General features: G+C 55.0%; 6 protein-coding genes across 6 annotated transcripts; 2 read left to right on the top strand and 4 right to left on the bottom strand.

Moving 5' to 3' along the window:
- Nucleotides 1-1,211: 1,211 nt before the first annotated feature.
- On the bottom strand, nt 1,212-2,290 carry QC762_306470 (uncharacterized protein; the record flags this gene model as incomplete). Its single annotated transcript, XM_062888940.1, has 2 exons — nt 1,212-2,160; nt 2,220-2,290. 2 exons carry the CDS (start codon nt 2,288-2,290, stop codon nt 1,212-1,214), a joined length of 1,020 nt encoding a protein of 339 aa, XP_062744870.1.
- A 230-nt stretch (nt 2,291-2,520) lies between these two features.
- QC762_306460 (uncharacterized protein) lies at nt 2,521-5,560 on the bottom strand. The gene is made up of 6 exons (XM_062888939.1): nt 4,592-5,560; nt 4,281-4,501; nt 4,113-4,134; nt 3,822-4,048; nt 2,955-3,773; nt 2,521-2,903 (listed from the first exon to the last, which is right to left on the bottom strand). Exons 1-6 carry the CDS (start codon nt 4,791-4,793, stop codon nt 2,880-2,882), a joined length of 1,515 nt encoding a protein of 504 aa, XP_062744869.1. The 5' UTR covers nt 4,794-5,560; the 3' UTR covers nt 2,521-2,879.
- On the top strand, nt 5,336-7,035 carry ILV6 (acetolactate synthase, regulatory subunit). The gene is made up of 2 exons (XM_062888938.1): nt 5,336-6,545; nt 6,676-7,035. Exons 1-2 carry the CDS (start codon nt 5,767-5,769, stop codon nt 6,857-6,859), a joined length of 963 nt encoding a protein of 320 aa, XP_062744868.1. The 5' UTR covers nt 5,336-5,766; the 3' UTR covers nt 6,860-7,035.
- On the bottom strand, nt 7,008-8,969 carry ARG3 (ornithine carbamoyltransferase). The gene is made up of 3 exons (XM_062888937.1): nt 8,049-8,969; nt 7,306-7,993; nt 7,008-7,241 (listed from the first exon to the last, which is right to left on the bottom strand). The coding sequence occupies exons 1-3, from the start codon at nt 8,403-8,405 to the stop codon at nt 7,198-7,200; spliced, it is 1,089 nt and encodes a 362-aa protein (XP_062744867.1). The 5' UTR covers nt 8,406-8,969; the 3' UTR covers nt 7,008-7,197.
- Nucleotides 8,970-9,516: 547 nt separating this feature from the next.
- On the top strand, nt 9,517-10,359 carry QC762_306430 (uncharacterized protein; the record flags this gene model as incomplete). Its single annotated transcript, XM_062888936.1, has 1 exon — nt 9,517-10,359. The coding sequence occupies one exon, from the start codon at nt 9,517-9,519 to the stop codon at nt 10,357-10,359; it is 843 nt and encodes a 280-aa protein (XP_062744866.1).
- A 2,398-nt stretch (nt 10,360-12,757) lies between these two features.
- Nucleotides 12,758-16,977, bottom strand: RAV1 (regulator of (H+)-ATPase in vacuolar membrane; the record flags this gene model as incomplete). Its single annotated transcript, XM_062888935.1, has 3 exons — nt 12,758-13,288; nt 13,347-16,808; nt 16,879-16,977. 3 exons carry the CDS (start codon nt 16,975-16,977, stop codon nt 12,758-12,760), a joined length of 4,092 nt encoding a protein of 1,363 aa, XP_062744865.1.
- Between the last annotated feature and the right edge of the window lie 452 nt (nt 16,978-17,429).

The following is a 17,429-nucleotide window of genomic DNA, read 5'->3' as shown; positions in this document are numbered from 1 at the left end:
AGCAGCCCCAGTTCACTTCCTAGTGGACGCAGCAGTGTAACAAGAGACGGCACGGCTTGGGGGAACGAAACCCAAACCCACCGATCCCCAGCGTTTCAGCCATAGCACCTTGTGGTGGTAGACACGGGACAGTCAAAAAATCCAAAAAAAAAAAAAAAAAAAACCAGGTTGGTATCGTTGGTTCAGGTTGATTACTGACCTGGACCTTGTACATAGGTGAGAAGTTTATACCAAGTTGGACCTGGGAGGTGGTAATTCAGATCTGGGAGAACATGGATTGATCTGCATGGGTGGATGTCACTTGCTGTAAAAGCAGAAAATTGACATGGTCGAGCAAGGAAATTGTTGGAGAGATGCTACATTATACCATCATGAGCAGAGTACCCTAGTGCCCAAGGCAGACACTACCATCAGTGTTATTTATCACCTGTAATAGAATCCATTGTATTAACGGTCATACCAACCGATCATGGCTTTTGGAGGAACTTACAGACATCGACACTACGCCTGCAACCGTAAAAAGGAGACTGCGCGGGTTTCAAAACTCCAAGCCCGTTCTTCACCACTCAAAGCAGGCTTGTTCGTTGATTTCATATATGGCGCATACACCGTCAACTATCAAACTAAACAGAGGCTGGCGGCCTTTGCTGTAGTGTCCCATGATAGGTGCACACCTCGCGAAATAGAAAGGTTGTGGATAACGAAAACCAATCTGACAAGGCCTCTCGACGACTTTATACCTCAAGCCGTATTAACTTTATGTTCAAGGCATGTTAACTGGTTTGAGGGCGTACTAATTAATTTTGCAGGCCTATTGATTGTCTTTGCAAGACTCTCCATCGAATACTCTTTAGCTTTTTGGCTTACAAAGCGGTATGCCATATATGAAAAAGTCGCAAAAAAAGGATCAAAAAAAAACATAGACTTGAGAGTACTCGAACCAACTACCTACCGTGAAGAGCTCCAGTGGGTGTCCTCCGGACTCCTGCTCCTGGGAGCATACTCAGAATACCGACCACTGGGCTAGGGGACCCGAATGAATTTGGATGAACTAGCTACTTCGCTGTAAGCAAGAGCAGCCCTGGCGTCTATTTTTCCCACCACTGAAAGGTTGCTCCCGCCCACCGTAAACCACATTCACCAACCATTGCCAAACCCGCCGCCCCATCAGTCAGTCACTGTTCTCCCTGACCCATCCCCATCCTCATCCATCACACCTTACTAACAGCACCACCCTCCCTCGGCCTCAAAACCCTGGTCCCCAACCTCCCCGTAGCCAGACTCCCCCTCCCACCCCCCTCCCCCCTCCACCCAATCTGCAAAACCCCAAAAACCCTCCTCCCCTCCTCCTCCTCCTTCCCATCCCACTCCCCCTCCTCCTCAACAACAAAGACCACCTCCTCCCCCTCCCCAGCCCTTAGCACAACCTTCTCCCTCCCCCTGCCCCTCCCCCAGAAATTCACATCCCTCCCCCTCAACCCCTTTTCCAGCTCCAAGCCAATCTCCTCCATAAACACCACCTCCCCCCCACCATCCCCCGTCTCCCCCCCACCACCCGAGTTCTCAACCTGCGCCTCCAAAACCCACCTCCTATTCCCCTGCTTCCCCAACCCAAGCGCAGAAGTCTTCGTCCGCACAACCAACAGCCCCTTGCAAACAAACTGATACAACTTCCTAAACATCCTCGTCCTCCCGCTCGTCGACGTAGCCTCGTAGTAACTAACCTGCACCACCAGCGTGTGCGCCCCCTCCTCCCGTAGATCAAAACTCACAATCTTTTGGAGTGTCCCACCCGGGCTGAGATCTGTTCCCTCATCATTCCCCGGAGGTAGCAGCGGGATGAGGGTAGGAGAGGAAGGCGTCTTCATCTCTGCTTCGATCTTGACATCCCGGATCGTCTTCACCGACAGGGGGGGACCGCCGTCGATTGGGGGGGGGATGTCATGATTCGCACAGAGGGTGCAAGAAAAGGTTGTCCCAACATATGCCGAGCCGAAGCTTGGGGGGAGGGCGAGGATGGGGGAGAGTAAGAAAGGGGTCGGGTTGGTGCTGGAGGGGGAGTAAGATAGCGAGGCGGGAAGGGGAGGAGGGGGCGTAATGGCGGAGGAGGACAGAGGTGGTGAGAAGGGGTATTGAGATACGAGAGATGGTCGGGTCAGACTTCCCCATTTGTTAGTCAACACCCAAGATATAAAAGTTGGATAGGGAAAAAGACGTGCCGGAGAACCTTGAGGGACACCGAGTGAGGCTCCTTGACCGCCGCGTCGGAAAAGTGACGTTGGTGACTCATTTCGGGGACGGGATTCGATGAAAAACGTTATATCGTGAAATAGGAGAATATACCAGCCGCTTCAACAGGGGATGGCAAGGGCAACCGTCAGATGTGAGTTTGTAGGTTGAAGCTGCTGGATGAAGGTGACACTGCGGCCCGGCGGCTGTGTGGGGAAAGAATGGAGCTTAAAGCTCCCCACACACTCAGGCACGGAGCTTGGACTTGACCAACAGCACGGCCCGGAGATATCATGACAGCATGAGGAAGGAGACTGACTACATGTAAAACTAAGGCTTCAAAATGTTGCAAAAGGCATCTCAACTATCTTCAAACTCCTCTTCAATAGCTTGGAAGGTATGCGGATTATCTTCAATGGCAAGCCCTTCAAAAATAACGGAAAGGCCTTCGACCATCATTCAAGGCATATTCACGGTACTTGAAGGTGTTTGACCGTGCTTGAAGGCGTGTCAAGTCTGGCCAAGGGACGTCCTGACTATATTTTAGAGCCATAGTAACTAATCTACCGAGGCATATTGACTATCGCTGAGGGCCCCCCCCCCCAATTCCCAAAAGTAGGTAGTCTCCTTTTCTTTGTTCATTGCCTTCTCTAGAGGCCTGGAGGTGGAGGTTGCTAGACAAAAGTTAGTCAAGCGGCTTCTGAAGCAAGCAGAGAGAATCATACCGCGCTGTACATCCCACCAGAGGTGCCTGGGGGTCCTCCTGGTGGGGGAGGGGGAGGAGCCGAGGAAGGAGGCGGCGGGGGAGGCGCCGCATCGCTTGGTGGAGGAGGAGGGGGAGATGCAGATGCACCTGGGGCAGCGGGAGCTTGCTGTGGTTGGCTTGCCATCCATTGCTGGTACATTCGCATGTACGCTTCATACCCTCCATACGCCGCGTACGGATCAGCACCAGCTGCCGCGCTGCCGTAGTACTGCATGTATTGCGCGTACTGAGCGGCGTAGTCAGCCGGGTTCGTTGCTGTGGGAGTGCTGGCTGCTGGTGCAGGAGATGCCGAAGAAGAGGCTGCCGGAGGGGCAGGGGAGTTGCTGTAACTATGACTTTGGCTGTGGCTGCTGTTATGGTGACTGTGACTGTCGCGGTTGTATGCTTGACCATGGAATGAATCGCCACCACCTCGACCGCCGCCGTAGCCACCACCACCACCACCTCCGCCGTTGTAATGTCGCTGGGGAGGAGGCCGACTCTTGAATGCTTCGTACTCCTGCTTTACGTTGTCCAACAGATCCTCGCAGAGCTCCTTTGCTTTCTTGACCATGAGCGGATCGGGGCCGGCAACATGGAGGTACATGTCCTCTTCGCTTTCACGGCCCGTGGAGGATTCGATGTATCCGGACCCGCGGCCCTTGATCTGAACACGGCACCCAGTTTCCGACTGGATATGCTTGACGTATGCGCCACCGTGTCCAACAACCTGAGCGCGCAAGTTGAAACCTGGGACCGACTCGAGCGTGATTGCTATCTTCTCCTCGGGCCATTTGCGCTGTACATGGTCAGCAGATTCTTTCACAACAAATTCGATAGTACTTACTCGGCCAAACTCGTCACGCTCGACCGGCGGCTGCTCGGGGTTGTGGCGGCGCTGAAAGCGGCGCTCATCGACAAGTTGGGGGAGTTCCTGCTTCATCAACTCCTCGATCTTGGCCACTGCCTTGTCCAAGCCTTCCTTGGTCGTGGACGTCACGTGGAGGTAGAGAGGAGGGTTCGCCGGCGTGGCCATCGACTTGTCGGGAAAGTAGCTTCCGCGAGTGGTGACATCTTGAAACACATGTGGTCAACCGTAGTCCAAACAGAATAGCAGAGGTATCAAGTGTGGGCGTACCGGCACCAGTCTCATCTTTAATCTAGATCAAGCAACCGAGGTTAGCAGATGCAAAAGTGGGTGTGCCTGTGCGAGCTATCGAGCTTCCAGTAAGCAAGACTGTCCCGCACAAAAAGCTTGGATATTGACCTGATGGTGTATCAGTAGGCAACACAAGGAGTTATTTACCATTTTCTGGGTCGAGCCTTTGGTCAGAAGGTAGCGGTTGCGCAGATCGTTCACTTCGATGTCCTTGATAAAGTCGCCATCGGCAACATACACCTCCCCGTTGAGGGCAGGTCCGGCGCTTCCTTCTTTGCCGGACGACGCGGACCGGACGGGTGGGACATCGACATGTTGGATGCCCTTGCGGGCCTGTAGCTGAGCGTTGATCTTGGCAGCGGCGGCGGCTGTTGGATACGTTAGCATTGGAAAGAGGATGGAGAGGCTTAGGCGTGTCAAGGAGAAAAGAAAAGAGTAAAAAAAACTTCAGGACCTACCGGCAGCAGCAGCGGGATCAACTGGGGACTTGGGACCGGTGGGCGCGTCGCGAGGCCGAGAAAGAGGGCTGCGCTCACGTTCGCGATCCGAGTCGGGCTTGCGCCCCGGCGGCGAACGGGATCGACGGTCGAATCTCGAGGGACGGCGAGGCTCCGGCTCGGTCTGGTCAAAGCGAGACCGCTTCGTGCTACGTCCGTCCATTGCGCGCGCGTTCGTTTCTCTCGGCGAGGCACAGGTGTCAAGTCGCAGGTGAAGGACGGAACGGAGGGACCGTATCTGTTGCGGATAGACAGGCGAAGTTGAGGACTGGCTGGGCGAGACAGAAAAGTAGCGCAACGGAGTTGGGATCAATAAGAGGTTGTCGAAGTGTCATATAATGGACGCCCTTGGACAGCTCCAAAGTTTCGGTTGCGCAGAAAAATGCACGAGGCTCGCCAGTGGAAGGATGAAAACGGGGCGTTATGTTGGACAGTAAATGGAGACTGATGCAGAGCATGGGCCCTAAAACATGATAGTCGATAGGCTTTCAAAAGACAGCCCGATACGAAGTAGACATACGAAAAGACAGTCAATAGGCCTTCAAGCATACGTCAGCTATCATCAAAGGCCTATTGGCTGTTTTCAAAGGTATATCAACAATAACTTATCTTCAAAGGCCTTGAGATGATATTGTGTCCACGACGCGGAGGCACACACTGTTCCAAATACTGTGTGGCCGATGAGGACCAGGGACCCTGGAAAACGTCCGGGTACCTGTCTGCAGACAGAGATGCCCGGAAATGGACGGCCGGAGGAGGGTTTAACCGACCTTCCGGAACCATCACCACTGAAAACCCCACCACCTCTCACCGAGTCCGGAGCCAAGCGCTGGCTAGCGGCCATTGACCAATGCCAGTTGAGCCAGTTGAGCTCAGTTGAGCTGTGACAGCCAGCCGTTGTGGAGGGTTTTCGCGGTGTGCACGCCGGACCTGAGCGCCGATTCGGTCAGTCACTTTTTCCTCTTCAACCCTTTCCTTCCCCGGCTTCCCGACATTCTGGTGACTCAGCTTGTTGATCCGCGAAACAAACACCCCATGTTGACGTCGACAGCTCCTTCAGATTGACGATAAACAAACCTGATCGACCCCTTCCCCAGCAAAACGAACCTGCCCGGGTCGCCAACCCACAGCTAGAGATGGCCTCCCGCTGCCTCTTCGCTCCCTCCAAGAGGATAGCGACGCAGGCCCGTGCCGGCCTCCTGGCGCAAACCGCCGTCAGGCACAGCTCCGGCAAGAGCTCCTCCACCTCGGCCATTGCCTACAAAGCCAACCGTCGCCGGCAGGCACCCCTCCCCATCAGCGACCAGCCCCCCTCATGGTCAGCCCAAGCAGCCGTGTCCAACATCCTCTATGAGACCCCCACCCCCTCCGTCGCCCCTCCGAAGCGCCATGTCCTCAACTGCCTCGTCCAAAACGAGCCCGGCGTCCTCTCCCGCGTTTCCGGCATTCTTGCCGCCCGCGGCTTCAACATCGACTCCCTCGTCGTCTGCAACACCGAAGTAGAGGACCTCTCCCGCATGACCATCGTGCTTACCGGGCAAGACGGCGTCGTCGAGCAGGCCCGTCGCCAACTCGAGGATCTCGTCCCCGTATGGGCCGTTCTGGACTACACAAACTCTGCTCTCGTCCAGCGCGAGCTTCTCCTCGCCAAGATCAACATTCTTGGTCCCGAGTACTTTGAGGAGCTCCTCGCCCACCACAGGGAGATCACGGCTCCTGCTGAGGCTGCCGAGGCGGCCCCTGCTGCTTCTGAGCCTAGCTTGGAGGAGGTGTCGCAGGACTTCCACCCTAGCAGGCTGGTTGTCAGCGAGGCTCTGCGTCACAAGCATGAGCATCTCAAGAATATCACTTATTTTGCTCATCAGTTTGGCGGAAAGGTTCTCGATATTAGCACTAACAGCTGCATTGTTGAGATGTAAGTGACCCCCCTTCCCCCCCACTTTTCATTATCAGGCCAAGCTTTTTCACTGCTTGGTTGGACCTTAAGTCACCCACCCCCCCTAAACCAGTCGAACAGTCACTAATATGCACTTCCTTAAAAACAGTTCCGCTAAGCCCGAGAGAATCGACTCCTTCCTCAAGCTCATCGCTCCCTTTGGCATTCTCGAGTCCGCCCGCACCGGTCTGATGGCCCTGCCTAGATCACCTCTCTACGGTCCTGATGAGCAGGATCAGCACGTCAAGGACGCTGACGAGGTTGTCGATGCCAGCACCCTCCCCCCTGGTTAAAACAACCTTGGTAGTAATAATGAAATGGAACGATTTGCTTTGATTCTGAGTGTTCTGGGAGAGCTACAAAAAGTGTTTACGCGGGTGTTTTCATTGTGAGGCGTGTGGGTGGAACGGCGTAGAACCGAATCTAAAGAGGAAATTGATACCGAATCTGAATTGCCCAGATTATTTTGACATCTTTCTCAAATCGCTACCCGTGATATATAACTTTTTTTGTTTCCGTACGCCTCTCTCCAGAAAAAAAAGCCATACGCTCCCTAGCCCCCTGATGTAAACCAACCAAGACACTTTTTTTGTAGAACCCCCTTCTACCTCATCTCATCTACCCCAAATATTCAGAGAATCTTGCCCTTGTTGACCACAAACGCCTCGAGGGCAGCTGTATCAAGAGTTGTAAGCTTCATCTCACAAAAAACGGGTGACAATGTTCAAGGGTGACTTACCAACCGCAGCCCAAAGCCTATTCTCGGCCTCTGGAAACACTAAACTCCTGCTCTCGTCATAAAAAACAGCATCGTCCACCTCCTCAGGATGCCTAGGCAAGCAGTGCATAAACTTCCAGTTCGGCTTCGCCCCCCCGCGCTTGGCGAGCTCATGGGTGATTTGATACCCCCTGAACGCCTCCAACCTCTTCTTCGCCTCCTCCTCCTGCCCCATGCTCACCCACGTGTCCGTGACCAAGATATCCGCGTCCTTGATCGCCTCTTCGGGGATGGTCGTTTCGGTCAAGGTGCCTGGGTTGGGGACGCCTTGGGCGGCGGAGAGGATGATGGATTTGATGTTGGGGGGGATGCCGTAGCCGGCCGGGGAGGCGACGGAGATGTGGACGCCCATTTTGATCGAGGCGATGGCGAGGTCGAAGAGGACGTTGTTGCTGTCGCCTACCCAGGCGATTTTGAGACCTTCGAGGCCGAGGGAGGAGGAGGAGGGGGTGGAGGAGAGGGACTCGTGGATGGTTTGGAAGTCGGCGATGGTTTGAAGGGGGTGGAAGTCGGAGGAGAGGGCGTTGATTACGGGGACCGAGGAGGAGGCTGCTAGGCCGGTCACGTCTGAGTGAGGGCCTACGCGGGCGACCATGCAGGAGGTCATGGAGGAGATTACTACTGAGGTGTCGTGGAGGGATTCGTTGACCTGGGGGTTGTTAGATTGGGTACAACAGATGTAAGAAGAAAGAGGGGGGCCTTACGCCGAGCTGGATGTCATCTTTGCCTAGGAACATTGGGTGGCCGCCCATGAGCTGGACGGCGGCTTCTGTTGATACGCGGGTTCTGGTGCTGCGCTTGGAGAACATCATGGCGACGGTCTTGCCTGTCATGGCGCCGTGGAGGGGCTTTGGTGGTGTCTGGCCGGCGGCGAAGGCATCTTTGACGGCCTTTTTGTGAGAGGAGGCGTTGAGGACTAGTCTGGTGAACTCAGCTGGGGTGAGGTCGCCGATGGACATGAGATGCCTGGGCTGCGACCCGGAGGCAGCAGAGGAGAGGGAGCGAGTCTGGAGGTGAGCCATTGTTGTTTTCAGTGTGCGGAAGCCAGCACGATGCATCATGACGAGTGAGAAGGGTGGGTGGTGTATTATCGAGAGATCTTTTAAAGGGAGGGAATGCCTGGGAGTAAAACAATTCCTCTCTCTTTGGCTTGGGATCAGATCTCGATGACTGATAGTGGGGAGTGGGTGGGTATCAAGCAGTTGAATTCTGGAATGAGAGGTATCTTGCAATTGCCTCCTCTTCTTATGGGGAAATTGGTTGACGAGGGCAACAGGTCGTGAGTCAGTATGCAGGTTGGACCAAAAAAAGGGAAGATGCCCAGACGGGGGGACCTTGATGACTTGTATAAAAAATAAGGGTCCGGTAACCGGTCCCGTTGGAAAATTGTATGAGGTCAGTTGGTCTGTCTGACTCTATCACCAAGGCAGCATTTGTAGAATTCTGTGTGGTCATGGGAAGATCTCGACTTCAACTCTGTCTTCTAATTGAGGGCACCAATTGGCTTCGAGCTGATGCTTCCTCTTGCTTCTCGCCCAACATTTGGCTCAACATGGTGTGCTCCTTGAATCGGAGGCATCGGCGTTTTGAGTTTTGCTGGGATAGGGCTCGCTGCAGGATGACGAATTGCAGCTGTTTGACTGGCCGTCTTCACCCCCGCGTTCGGGACCTGTTCCTGGTCTCGCTTGCTCAAGGCTGGGCGCCCGTGCCACACACCTTCTTTTGTCAACTGACCAATGACCTCTCATTGCTCAACTGAGCGCCACACCTCTGGCCGCGTGGGCTGTTCCCGCCCTGCCGTTTCCAAGGCACGGAGAACGGAGGCAGCAACAAAGGCGGACAACCGAGCGATGTCATCCAGCCCCAACCTTATCTGCACATAGCTCCTCTCTTCACTTCATCTCGACATCACCATAGGTCTCTCATTCTTCAACGACCCATTCCGCCGTCTGTTTTGCGGTTCTCTCTCTCTCTCTCTCTCTCTCTCTCTCCCATCACTATCGATAGCTGCGGGGACCTCGTGACAACACCTCACTGGCCATGTCATAGGCCAAGGCGACGATAAGCACCATCCCTGTTGTCCCTCGGCGGACGGCAAGCAATAGCTTCTTCCCACCGCCCAACCATTCAACCCAACAGCGCCTAAAATCCATCGACATCTCGAGTGTCATCATGTCAGACTCGGAAACGACGCCGTTTCTGGCTGCGTTGAGCAGTCCGAAAGCCGCCGATCCTGATGCGCGAGTGATGGACGAACAATCAGAATCAACACCTTTATTATCGTCAAGCGCAACTCGGCGCTACGATGGCGAGGATGATGACGTACGAGACGAGACAGCATCTGTTGCTGCTGGCGAGACGGGCGCCGTCTCGGTCAAATCGACAAAAGACAGATCGATACCGAAGCCTTCACTGATCGCTGTGATTGTACTGTCACTCTTTGCGCTTGGGATTATGATTGGGGCTTTCTTTGTGCCCGCCGCGGTGGAGGAGTACGCCAAACAAGCGATTGTTCTTGAACCGACGAATCTGTCGCTGGTGTCCATCACGACCAACGGTGTACGGGCCAGAATCCAGGCGAATTTCCGCCTTGATGCGCAGCGTGTGGAAAACGAACATGTTAGACGGGTGGGCAAGGCTGCTACATGGCTGGTTGGAAGTATCGGGACGGAGGATACCAGGATCAATGTCTACCTGCCAGACTACGACAACATCTTGCTTGGAAGTGCGGCAGTCCCTTCGATGGATGTTAGTATCGCCAGCGGCCAGAACAACGCGGTGGACTTTGTTGCCGATCTCATCCCGGGCGACGCTGAGGGTATCCGAACGATTGCCAATGAGTGGTTGGAAGGAAGGCTGGATACGGTTCGGGTGCTGGGAAAGGCTGATATTCAGCTGAGGGCGGGAATGATTCCTCTCGGAACGCACTCTATTGCTGAGTCGTTGACATTTGAAGGTCAATCCCTCTACCGCACTTTCGCTTCGTTGTACTTTGGAGAGAAGTCTCTCTTTTGAAAATGATTACTGGATTGCCTGACCCAACCATGAACATGTTGCTGATTAGTAGTGTAGGCCACGACATGCCCCAGCTGCCCGCTTATAACATCACCAGGCTCAACTTTAAGGAGATTCCCGTGCCTGAGCGAAGCACGTCACACGCTGAGCGGTGGGCCATGGGTGTGGAGGTCACCATCAAAGCCTTTAACGAGTACCCAATCTCGGTCGATATCCCCGAGCTTGGATTCGAGATTCTTGTCCCCGGATGCGGAACAAATGACGCTCCCATCGTCATTGCGTCCGCCATTACTCACCGCACCTCTGTCAAGTCCCGCTCCGAAGTTGCTGTCGATGCCGATGGTGTTGTCGACAAACTGCCTGAACCTTTGACTCGCGCTTGTCCCAACTCCAACTCTTCACCGCTCGATTTGCTCTTCGAAAAGTTCCTTGGCAACGAAACAACGACCGTGCTTGTTCGAGGCCGACAGAAGCCCGGCGGCGACACACCAGCCTGGCTTGCTGATGTCTTGTCCAGCATCACTGTGCCTGTGCCATTCCCAGGACGATCGTTTGAAAACATGATTCGCGACTTCTCCTTGACGGATGTTCACTTCAAGATGCCAGATCCAGCAGCCGAGCCTGACGACCCCGAATCCAACCCAAGAGTGTCGGGCACGATTCGGGTCATCGCAGGGCTTCCGGCGGAGATGAACTTTTCTCTCAATGTCACCAATGTTCGGGCCAACGCCGACGTTTTCTACAAGAAGGACAAGCTTGGAGAGCTGAACCTCAAAGAGTGGCAACAAGCAAACTCGACCCAGTTCCCCGCTACTGATGGCGGGGAGGCTACCCTCAAGATTCAGTCTCGGATTGTCGATGCACCACTCAACGTGACAGACGCCGACGTCATGACTGATGTGATCGCAGCTTTGCTTTTCGGAGGAAAGGGTGTTGAGCTCGACATCAACGCGCTCGTCGATGTCCAGGTGCAGACAGTCCTCGGTGGCATCGTTGTCAAGGGGGTGCCCGCCGAGGGCAAAATCCCAGTTAAACGTCCGTATCTACTCTGATAATCACCACACTGTTAGTCGCCATTGGTCATCCATGATTCCATTCCGCGCTGGCAGCTCAACCGACCATCTTCGTGGGGCACCGTCACTGACATTACCTTGGTCAATAGCTCTTGGAAAGAACCTCCCCGGTCTTGCGGAACCTAAAGTTGGCAACATTGAAATTCTCGACACGACGCCTGATTCGATTTCACTCCGTGCTTTGGTCAACATTACCAATCCTACGCCTTATACAGCACATATTCCTTTTATCAGCATTCGTTTTGAAAAGAACGGCACCACGCTGGGAGAAGCCCAGGCAGAGAATCTTGACCTTGGTCTCGGAAACAACACCAACATCCCCGTCTTTGCCAGGTGGAATCCCATCCTCGGCGGCAAGAAGGACGGTCCCAAAGTCGGCCGGGAGCTCATCTCTCAGTATCTGTCGGGGTACAACACCACCATCACGATCCGCACCCACGCTGGCACGATCCCCTCTCTTCCCTCCTTGGGGGCGTCGCTCTCGAGATTAAACTTTACGCTCAACGCACCGAAGCTGTCTCTGCCCGGCAAGTCGGAAGACGACAAGACGCACTTTATTCGGGATGCGACGTTTCACCTCTGGTCGTCGACGGCGCAGTTTACGCTTGTGAGCCCGCTGAAAAAGAATATGCTTTATATAGAGTATGTCAATGCCACGGCGCTGTATAACCATACGGAAGTGATCGGGACGATTGAGTATGACTTGCCGTTTGCGGCGCCGCCGGGGGAGAGCAAGACGCCGAGGTTGCCGGTGGCGTGGGATTTGGACAGTGTGGGGTATGATAAGGTCGAGGAGGCGCTGGGGGGGAGGATGAAGCTGGATGCGAGGGCGGTGGTGGGGGTTAGGTTGGGGAGGTGGAGGGAGAGGGTTTGGTATTGGGGGAGGGGGATTGGGGCTGCGGTTAGGTTGTAATTTTCGGGGGAGGATGGTTTGATTTGCATATTTGGGAAGGGACTGGGATGGCGTTTGGCTTTTGTGGAGTTATGTAACTGGGGGGGCTATGAAGGGTTTGCTTGATTTGGGGACACGATGAGACGACAGGGAGAGTAAGTACAGGATGGATATCAGACCTACAATGAGTATTAAGGGGGGCGTGTATATGGATTGGGTTCGGAGTACACAGTTGTCTTTCTTTTTGCTTTTTTAGGGATACAATGGCACGAATACAGAGAAGTCCTTTCCTTTGATCACACCCCAGTTGCCTCATGAATGTCTAGTTCAGTTGTAATGTATCGATTCTCTTTTAATATGTACAATGAATGCCTTGAATCTACACTGCCATGTCACCCCCCTTCCCCCTTTTTCCATCATTCACCTTCCCTCTTTAAAAACCAAAACTGTCCAACAAGGAGTTCGCATCCGGCTCCTCAAACACCGTCGGAGGCGGCTTCGGCTTTGCCGTTGTCCCACCACCACCACCAGTCTTCATCTCCCCCGGCACCTGCATCTGCCCCCCCGGCGTCGCAAGCGGCGACAGTGGCCCCCCACGGATAGGAATATCAGCCACAACCAAGCTCCCCCTCCTCTTCAGCAGCCTCAACGGGTTAATCTCCCCTCCCAACCCCGTCATCGCCTGCGCGGCAGGGTGGAAAAACTCCCAGTTTCTCACCAAATCAAGGCCGAGCAAGTCACAGCCCATGCGGTCATATAACCCGGCAGAATGCAGCACAAACTCCCACTCCACCTTTGGCGTGACCTTTGTCGCTCCACGGAGTGTTTGAAGCGTCTTTTGGCGGAGCTGGCGGTACAAGATTACGAGGGCGGGGTCGTCGGTGAGGTAGGATTTGGATTTGAGGTTGCCGTCGTCTGGGGGTGGGGAGGAGGGGGTGGTGGAGAGGAGGGCAAAGACTGGCGTCTGTTCCGAAGAGTTAGTCAGGGGGTGTTATAGAAAAGAAACCCGGGGGAAGACTTACAATAAGTGCCCTCACAGCCATATCACGACGCCCAAGCATCCAAAATGCCCACGACGCTAACCAGCGGTTTCCTTCTTTTGCTGCAGTGGATAGGACTTCTTCTTCGAGAAGCCTCTTCAGCACCGGCCCATTATCACCCTCGTACACCCTCGTGATCGCCACCGCGAGCTGCAGGTCATGAAGCTGATTAAGACAGACGTTCACCGCATCATGCAAATGGTCCGCCAACAAGAAGAACGCAGCCGCGTACTCAAACCTCCGCTTCGACATCAACGCGTAAGCATTCTTCAACGCCGCAGTCCGCCACTTCGGATCGTCAAAGTTATTCGCCAGAAACTTCGACGTCGAGGCCTGTTCTTTATTCCAGCTTGCCATTCTCCACAGGCCCTGGAGGATAGTCTTCTTCTTGAGGGCGAGGTAATAGAGGCTGCAATCGATAGGGTTCTTGTCCTCGCCTTTGGTGTACTCGTTTCTCGCAATAATCTCAAACTGTTGCCTCACGGCAGCGCTGTCACCAAGCCACATGAACATGCCGCTTTCTCTCGCGCCCTCCCACAGCATCCTGCCGTGGTTCTGCTTGGTCACAAAATCGACAAGGACGTCTTGGCTGGTGGAGTGGTATGCCCAGCTGATTTCGCGCCACGAGATGTGCACCTCGTTTGCTCTTCCCTTTCTCAGGGCGTGTTGCCTGAAGGCGAGCATGAATCTTGCTCCGTTTTCGTCGAGGGAGCGACGTTGTTTTTCGACCACGCCGACGCATTCTACAATGTCGACGAGTTGGATTTGTTCGTGGCCCGAGAGCTGAGGGATGCCAATGCGGGTGAGGCGCTCGTTGATGTCGACAGCTGTTTCTTCCGAGAAGGGCTCGTCGCCGTCGTCAAACGACTGCCGGCGGTTGAGGTACTCTCTTGGGTGGCCACCGCCGTTATGCAGTGACCCATCGCCGGCGTAGAATTCCACCAGGTCGAGGCCGAGGTAATCATCCACCACATCACCCTCTGCCCAGAACCGAAGCGTCTTGCGCAACGCCTGCAGGACCTTGTGAACGAGCGAGATCCTTCCGGCAAGGATGCACATGCTCAAGAACTGCGGGTGGAAAACCGGCAGCGGGCCATTGAGCCGGTCCACAACCTCAAACAGATCAAGCTGCCTCGCCTTGCCCTTTCGATGCGGTATCCTCAGCCCGGTTGCCGGAACAAGCGAAGTCGAAGCCTCAAACTCCCGATCATGCACAAACAGCTGGTTCCCCGCCGCAATCACCAAGTGTCCACCCCCCAACCAAACCGAGTCCCCAATCGGATGCGGTGTGCACTGCCGTATCGAAATCTCCCTCGTCGGCAGCCACGCCGGCCCCTTGTTGAGATAATCAAACCTCATCTGACTCAACAACAACACCCGATGAGGAAACCCAACCGCCAAGATACTCTGCTTCGCCGGCGTGGTCGCCCAGTCCAGATCCCTAATCGTATGACTGTTCTCAAACTTTTGCTCATACTCCAGCCTCGCCCCCCTGATATCCCAAATCGTCAACGTCGACCGATCCGCACTCACCAACGCCGCCTTTTTCAGCGTGCTCCCGCTGACCAGCGCCGGGTTCGCAACCCCCGTCTCCAGCGAGCTCGTCGACAACCACTCCACCCCCTTCCCCTCATGCCCAACCCTCGCAGTCCAAAACTCGACCCTCCCCGAGTGCGTGTACGAAATCGCCACATCCCGTGCAAACACATCCAAAAACCCCGAAACATGGAAATCCGCCCCGGCCGGATCAACAGGTAACACATACCCCAAATCCCCCGCATCCTCAAGCGTAAACTTGACAAACTCCCTGATGCACCCCTCCTGATCCCCCTCCCCCCGGCCATTCGCAACGTTGACCGTCGGATCGTTCGGTCTATAGAACGGAAACTTGACCTCCCAACCAACACCCTCCTTTTCCGACGTGATCGTCGCAACATGCGCCGTGGTGTAATCCTCCACCTTGTGCCTCGGCAGCACAATCAGGCACAATGGTTTCCCCGGCACATCATACCTCTGCTCGGCCAGCAATCTCGCCTGAGCCCCCCTACAGTCCCAAAGCTCAACCTTTTCGTGCCGCAAGAAAACCACAAACCTCCCCTTTCTCAACACGCACATCCGGTGAACATGCCCCGCTTGCTGGATGACGACCTGTCTCCTCAACATCGTCACCCCCTTCCCATGATCCAACTCATGTTTCCACACAACGCTCTGCCCCGACTCCGTCCTCGTAACGACCGCCCTCCCACTGAAATTCCTCACCACCTTCTTGACCGGTGCCGAATGCCCAGTCCAAACAGCCACCCTTTCTAGCCTCTTCCTCTTCGGGTTCGGATCAACCAAGGCCGCGAGATCGGTCTCATAAACCTCAATCCTCCCATCAAAAAAGTGCACCAGCACCTGCAACAGCCCCTTGCCATCACAATAACTCTGCACCTCGACATGTTCACCTGCTCCCCCTCCCCAGTCCAACCCCTCCACCCCCTTCACCTCCACAATCTCCCAGACCCCCCCTCTCTTCTGCGCACCCGGTTCCCAACCCACATCCTCCAACCCCCAAACCTTCACCCCGCCTTTCCCATCCAACCCGACCACAACCTCATGACACCTCCTCCCGACCTCCACCACCCTCTCCACCCCCTCCCCCCTCCCCCGTTCCACAACCCCCTCAACAGCCCCCATCAAATCCCCCCCCTGAATCACCCACCCCATTTTCATCCCCAATTCCAACCCCCCCCAAAGCCTCAGCTCCCTCATCCCATGCCCATCCCCGCCAACCCAAAGCTTTACTCTTCCTTTGCAGTCCACCGTCCAAAGCACATTCTCCACCGTCTGCCCCTCATGCCTCGGCCTCCTCCTCCACTCAAGCCTGGTAACCACATCCCCATGCCGTAAGTACACAAAATCAAACCTCGCCCCATCAACGCCCTCCTCCGTCCCCGCACCCCCAGACCCATAGCTCAGCCTCCTCCACACTTTCACCAGTTTATCATATCGCCCCACAGAGGCTATGTACGCCGAATCATACGACAACAGCGCCATTTTCGCTGGATTAGGGAGCGGTTGCGTCCATGATAAATGAATATCCCCCTCTGGTCGGGACGTCTGCCATAGTTGGAGGGATGAGGAGGAGGAGACCAAAAGTTCGCCGTCGCTGCCCCAGGAGAGGGTTGCTGGATGGGAAGGGGAGGGGGAGGAGAAAAAGGTTCCTTGTAATACCCAGCGGGGCTCACGCTCGGGGGAGTTGATCGGGAGGAGGGTGTTGATTGTTGGTTTGTATATCCTCCCTGTGCCAGAGGTGGTGATAACGGCGATTTTGGCCGTGGGTTCGTCGAGGGCAACGGATTGGAGGGGGGTTGGGTCGTCGTCGTAGATTGTTTGGAGGAGATGGGATGGGGAGGTGGGGCTTGGGGAGAGGATTGAGATTGCGGGACCGGAGATGTAGACCTACACCGGGTAAGGGGGTTAGTTGTGAGGAAAGGAAGATTTGGGGGGGGTGGAAAGGGGGAAGAGGTACGGTTATTCGACGGGGGCCGGACTCGGATGCGTTTTGGCAGTAGCCTGTTGCTAGGGCTTGGAGGTGGGGGGAGGGGAGGCCTGGGAGGATGGTTCTCATTTTTGGTGGTTATGGTGGTGTTGGTGGCGGTGGTGTTGGCGGTGGTGGTGTTAGCGGTGGTGGTGGTGGTGGTGGTGGTGGTGTGGTGAGGATTCGTCTGCTGCTATTGATGTGGTGAGTCTGTCGCAGGCATGTCGTGTTCTCGGCTTGTAATTCAATGTGAAAAAGGGACTCGACGGTTGGTTTCTGTCGTCGTAACTCGTTATGTTTCTCTGCCTGGGAGCTGATTTGTGCTGTCTGTGTCGAGGTAAGTGATTGAGTGAATGGTTGCCGCGTCGTGCCGTGCCGGCTGGCAATTAGACCCCTGTCCTTGTTTGCCAAAAATACGTACCTTTTACAGGCAACCCAGGTGTAAAACACACAAATCACAGAAAACAAAACATGAGATGAAGAAGATGAGTTGATTTAGAAGGTGTCACGCAATCAGTGAAAGGAGCGCGCCTTCAGAACAC

This window comes from Podospora pseudocomata, chromosome 3, assembly GCF_035222375.1.
Source record: "Podospora pseudocomata strain CBS 415.72m chromosome 3, whole genome shotgun sequence".
In the NCBI taxonomy this organism is placed as follows: Eukaryota; Fungi; Ascomycota; class Sordariomycetes; order Sordariales; family Podosporaceae; genus Podospora; species Podospora pseudocomata.
Note: the sequence above shows the minus strand (reverse complement) of the source record. Positions and strands in the feature narration are given on the sequence as shown.

Bases quoted from the DNA above. Each gene is read 5' to 3' on its own strand.
- ILV6 (XM_062888938.1), top strand. From the start codon at position 5,767: ATGGCCTCCCGCTGCCTCTTCGCTCCCTCCAAGAGGATAGCGACGCAG. The intron at 6,546-6,675 runs GTAAGTGACCCC...CCTTAAAAACAG, and splicing joins AACAGCTGCATTGTTGAGAT to TTCCGCTAAGCCCGAGAGAA.
- ARG3 (XM_062888937.1), bottom strand. From the start codon at position 8,405: ATGATGCATCGTGCTGGCTTCCGCACACTGAAAACAACAATGGCTCAC. The intron at 7,994-8,048 runs GTAAGGCCCCCC...AACAACCCCCAG, and splicing joins AAGATGACATCCAGCTCGGC to GTCAACGAATCCCTCCACGA. The intron at 7,242-7,305 runs GTAAGTCACCCT...CTCTTGATACAG, and splicing joins TAGGCTTTGGGCTGCGGTTG to CTGCCCTCGAGGCGTTTGTG.
- QC762_306460 (XM_062888939.1), bottom strand. From the start codon at position 4,793: ATGGACGGACGTAGCACGAAGCGGTCTCGCTTTGACCAGACCGAGCCG. The intron at 4,135-4,280 runs GTAAATAACTCC...TGCTTGATCTAG, and splicing joins AAGGCTCGACCCAGAAAATG to ATTAAAGATGAGACTGGTGC. The intron at 2,904-2,954 runs GTATGATTCTCT...ACTTTTGTCTAG, and splicing joins CTGGTGGGATGTACAGCGCG to CAACCTCCACCTCCAGGCCT.